The sequence below is a fragment of the Cebus imitator genome, unplaced genomic scaffold, assembly GCF_001604975.1.
Source record: "Cebus imitator isolate Cc_AM_T3 unplaced genomic scaffold, Cebus_imitator-1.0 Scaffold187, whole genome shotgun sequence".
Classification (NCBI taxonomy): Eukaryota; Metazoa; Chordata; class Mammalia; order Primates; family Cebidae; genus Cebus; species Cebus imitator.
The window spans coordinates 2,115,029-2,119,856 of record NW_016107502.1 but is presented as its reverse complement, the minus strand read 5'-3'; the positions used below and the strand labels follow the sequence as shown (position 1 = coordinate 2,119,856).

At 46.0% G+C, this 4,828-nt stretch overlaps 1 protein-coding gene across 2 annotated transcripts in view; it reads left to right on the top strand.

Moving 5' to 3' along the window:
• The window catches only part of NCAPD2 (non-SMC condensin I complex subunit D2), a 36,718-nt gene that overhangs the window by 13,677 nt on the left and 18,213 nt on the right, over positions 1 to 4,828 (top strand). For both annotated transcript variants that reach the window (XM_017546129.2, XM_037744846.1), the window contains 3 exons: positions 2,668 to 2,795; positions 2,868 to 2,991; positions 3,177 to 3,324. In XM_017546129.2, coding sequence (XP_017401618.1) covers positions 2,668 to 2,795; positions 2,868 to 2,991; positions 3,177 to 3,324 — 400 coding nt within the window. The remainder of the gene's footprint in view (positions 1 to 2,667; positions 2,796 to 2,867; positions 2,992 to 3,176; positions 3,325 to 4,828) is intronic.

The window sequence follows — 4,828 nt, the reverse complement described above, 5'->3', positions numbered from 1 at the left end:
TTTTTACACAGAGTCTCACTCTGTCGCCCAGGCTGGAGTGCAGTGGTGCGATCTCAGGTCACTGCAGCCTTAGCCTCCCGAGTAGCTGGCACTACAGGTGCCTGCCACCAGGTCCAGCTAACTTTTCTCTGTTTTTTTTGAGATTGAGTCTCGCTCTATCACCCAGGCTGGAGTGTAGTGACGTGAACTCGGCTCACTGCAACCTCCGCCTCCCAGGTTCAAGCAATTATCCTACCTTAGCCTCCCAAGTAACTGGGACTACAGGTGCCTGCCACCACACCTGGCTAATTTTTTGTATTTTTAGTAGAGATGGGGTTTCACCATGTTGATCAGGCTGGTCTCGAACTCCTGACCTTTTGATCCGCCCGCCTCTGCCTCCCAAAGTGCTGGGATTACATCATCCCTCAATTCTATCTGTAATAAAACTATAATCATAACATGGAGTTGCTAAGAATTGGATAATGAAATGTTAGAAAGTCATATGAAGTCCTTTCATCTCTAAATGCGCATTTATTCCTAAAACAGTATTTACTGAGAATCTCCTAGATGTGGAGCTGGCACCATTATAGGCACTGGAAACAAAAGTTTCTGCCCTCTTAGAGTCTGTACTATAGAGTCTGTTTTTAACATAAGTTTGATGGAAGAAGGTTGTGATTTATAAATCAGCTACTCTAGGCCAGGTGTAGTAGCTCATACCTATAATCCCAGCACTTTGGGAGGCCAAGGAAGGTGGGTCACCTGAGGTCAGGAGTCAAGACCATCCTGGCCAACATGATGAAACCCTATCTCTACTTTAAAACACACATAGACACACACACACACACACACACACACACACACAAATTAGCTGGGTGTGGTGGCGAGTGCCTGTAATCCCAGCTACTTGAGGCTGAGGCAGGAGAATCACTTAAACCCAGGAGGTGGAGGTTGCAGTGAGCTGAGATCACAGCACTGCACTCCAGCCTTGACAACAAGAGCAAAATCCTGTCTCCAAAAAAAAAATAAATAAATAAAACAGATAGATAGATCAATCAATCAGCTACTCTAATAAGACTTTTTTGAGATGGTGACATTTGAGCAAAGACCCAGAGGAGGTGAATGAGGCCTGTGAGAATATGTGGAGGAATAGCAAGGGCAAGGAAAAGGAACAGCAAATGCGAAGACCTTGAGGAGGGAGTGTGTCCAGCATGTACTAGCAATAGCAAGGATGCCAGAGCTGACAGCTGAGAACAGGGAAGAGGGCTAGGCTGTGAGGCCATGGGAGCAGTGGGGAGCCAGACCGCAGGTTCTTATGAGCCATCATGGTGTCTTTGGCATTTCCTCAGAGTGAGATGGAGCCCTGAGGTTTCCAAGCAGGGCAGTGAGGTGATCTGACTTGTACTTTAACAGGGCCATCCTAGCTGTTATATTGAAATAAACTATGGAGGGAAAGGGGAAGCAAGAGACCCGTTAGGCTTATCCAGTAACTCAAGCAAGAGATGATGGTCTCTTAGACCACGGCATGGCAGTGGAGATGGGGGAGAAGTAATTGGGTTCTATACTTTTTCCTTAAGGTGGAGCTTACAGGATTTGCTAACAGACTGGGTGTGAGGTGTGAGGGAGAGTCCAATGAAGGATGACTCTCCCGGGTTTTGGCCTGAGCATTTGGAAGACTAGAGTTACTGGTAACTGAGACAAGGAAAAGGCTGTGAATAGGTGTTTTGGGAGGAAGATCAGAAGTTCTGTTTTGGACACACAATGTTTGAGGTGTTTATTAGATAGCCACATAAAGTTGTCAGATTCGGCTGTTGAATATATAGATCTGCACTTCAGGAGAGAGGTCTGAGCTAGGGATAACACATTTGGGAATATAATAGTATTCAAAGCTGTGAGACTGAATGAAATCAGTTAAGTGTAGCCAAAAGAGAGCAGAAATCCAAGAACTGGTACCCTAGGCCACTCCAGCATTAATTAAGAGTGAGGAAGCTGGGTGCACGCCCTCACGCCTATAATCCTAGCACTTTGGGAGGCTGAGGAAGGAGGATTGCTTGAGCCAGCAGTTTGAGATCAGCCTGGGCAACATAGTGAAATCGTGTCTCTACAAAAACTAGAAAAATGAGCTGGGCATGGTGGAGGCTGAGGTGGGAGCATCACCTGAGCTACTAGGAGGTCAAGGATGCAGTGAGCTGTGATCGTGCCACTGCACTCTAGCATGGGCAACAGAGGCAGACACTGTCTCAAAAAAAAAGAGTGTGAGGAAGTCGCCAAAGAAACTGAGAAAGGAGTCTTGTTCTTGTGTCCTGGAAGCCAGATGAAGCCTTTATTTCAAGAAGAAAGTGAGTAACTGTATCACATGCAGCTGTGAAAGATCAATTGAGATGAGGATTGAATCAGTTGTTATATTTAGGGATGAGAAGTCATTGGTGACTTTGTAGTACTTTTATCGTATATCCAGGTTCTTTGTCAGCATCACAACTGATTGAAAGTTGGTAATCTTGAAAGAAGGAGTACCTAAGTGGGGTCAGCAAAGCAAAGCAACCTGGTATAGAAGGTCATAGCTAGAATAAAGAAAACTAGAAGACCCTGACTTTGGGAGCAGTGGGGACAGAATGAATGAGGCAGGGCGGGGCGCCAATATAAGTGGATCCAGACAGCTGCTTTCATCCTCTCAAACTCTTCCTTTCGCAGTTTGGTTACTGGCTGTTGCTACCGCCTTCTGGAGAATCCCACTATTAGTCACCAGAAGAACCGCCCCACTCGGGAAGCCATAACACACCTGCTTGGTGTAGCCTTGACCCGTTACAACCATATGCTCAGTAAGTTACCTGTCACTTTGCCCTGCCTTTTTTCATTTTGCCCGTAATTTCTCATGTTTAATGCTTCCACAGGTGCCACGGTGAAGATCATCCAGATGCTGCAGCACTTTGAACACCTGGCACCTGTACTGGTCGCAGCTGTGAGTCTGTGGGCAACTGACTATGGAATGAAGAGCATAGTGGGAGAGATTGTAAGGTGACTCTTCCATCTCAAAGCTTCTCATGCTTATTTTCCTCAGGGAGGGAATAAAGAAATATTGGAAATATATTGTCTGTGCAACAGTAGCTTTCTTCAGATATTAGATACCTGTCTTACCTCCCCTTACTGGGAACTGAATAATTGAGCTATGTTGCTATGGCTGTGTTTTCTTCTCTGTGTAGAGAGATTGGACAAAAGTGTCCCCAAGAGTTGAGTCGAGATCCTGCAGGGACAAAGGGCTTTGCAGCGTTCCTGACAGAATTAGCAGAACGTGTCCCAGCTATCCTGATGTCTAACATGTGCACTTTGCTAGATCACCTGGATGGAGAGGTAGGTGGTCCCCTAGGGATCTCTAAGCTTCTTCCGGGGACTTGAAGTCCAGTGTTGAAAGGCTGTTTCTTAACAGAACAAGAAAGTAGCTTTGACAAGTTGTCTAGATTTATCCTTGCGACATTTCCTTTCTGTAGAGAGGCAGGTCAAGTTTGTTGAATAACATGCTCTTTATTAATCTATTAATCTTTCAATTCACATTGCTTTTATCCAGTTCTGGTAGGAGAGATGACATTTCTGCAGCTTAAGTGTAGTAAGAGCAACTCAGCTTTGGCTTATTTATTTTTTATTTTTTGGAGGCAGAGTCTGGCTCTGTCGCCCACACTGGAGTACAGTGGTGCAATTAGAGCTCATTGCAGCCTCGATTCCTGGGCTTAAGCAGTCCTCCCACCTTAGCCTTCCGAGTGGCTGTGACTTCAGGCACATACTACCATGCCTAACTAATTTTTTTATTTTTTTGTAGAGATGGAATCTTGCCATATTGCCCAGGCTAGTCTCAAACTCCTGGTCTCAAGCATCCTCCTGCCTCAGCCTCCCAAAGTGCTGGGATTACTGGTGCTGCCATGCCTAGCCTTCAGCTTTGATTGAGTCCCATCTGTTTCTCAGGATAAAGCATCTTCCCACCAGCTGGCTTGCCTTACTTTCTCAAACCATGAGCTTTATCAAATCAACCCGTGTCATCTCTCTCAATTCTCTCTCATCCCTGAATGCTAACCTGGCTGATTCCCAAACTGATGTTAGGTACTCCTAGGTGAATGTCAAGGACAAATACAGTCCACATGTTCATCTAATTTATTTTTTGTGCAAGACCCTATTTTCTGGTTCTTGGCCTGGCAAAACCTTAATCTTGCTTCTCTGTCAGATTATGTATTGGACTTCCTGGCATCCTAAGGCTGATTTCCATGTTTCTGTCTCATTTTCTATCAGTAAAGCATTGGAAGGAGAGTGGAAGGAAAAGGAGGGGATATTTATTAGTAAGAATCAAAGGCTTTGAGGCCGGGTTTGGTGGCTCACGCCTGTAGTCCCAGCACTTAAGGGAGGCTGAGGTGGGTGGATCACTTGAGGTCAGGAGTTAAAGACTAGCCTGGCCAACATAATGAAACCTGGTCTCTACTAAAATTTTTTTAAAATTAGCTGGGCATAGTGGCACATGCCTGTAATCCTAGCTAGCAGGAGGGTGAAGTGGGAGGATTGCTTGAACCCAGGAAATGGAGGTTGCAGTGAGCCAAGATCACACCACTGCACTCCAGCCTGGGTGACAAAGCAAGACTCCGTCTCAAAAAAAACAGCGGGCCGGGCCCGGTGGCTCAAGCCTGTAATCCCAGCACTTTGGGAGGCCGAGGCAGGTGGATCACGAGGTCAAGAGATCGAGACCATCCTGGTCAACATGGTGAAACCCCGTCTCTACTAAAAATACAAAACATTAGCTGGGCATAGTGGCGCCTGCCTGTAATCCCAGCTACTCAGGAGGCTGAGGCAGGAGAATTGCCTGAACCCAGGAGGC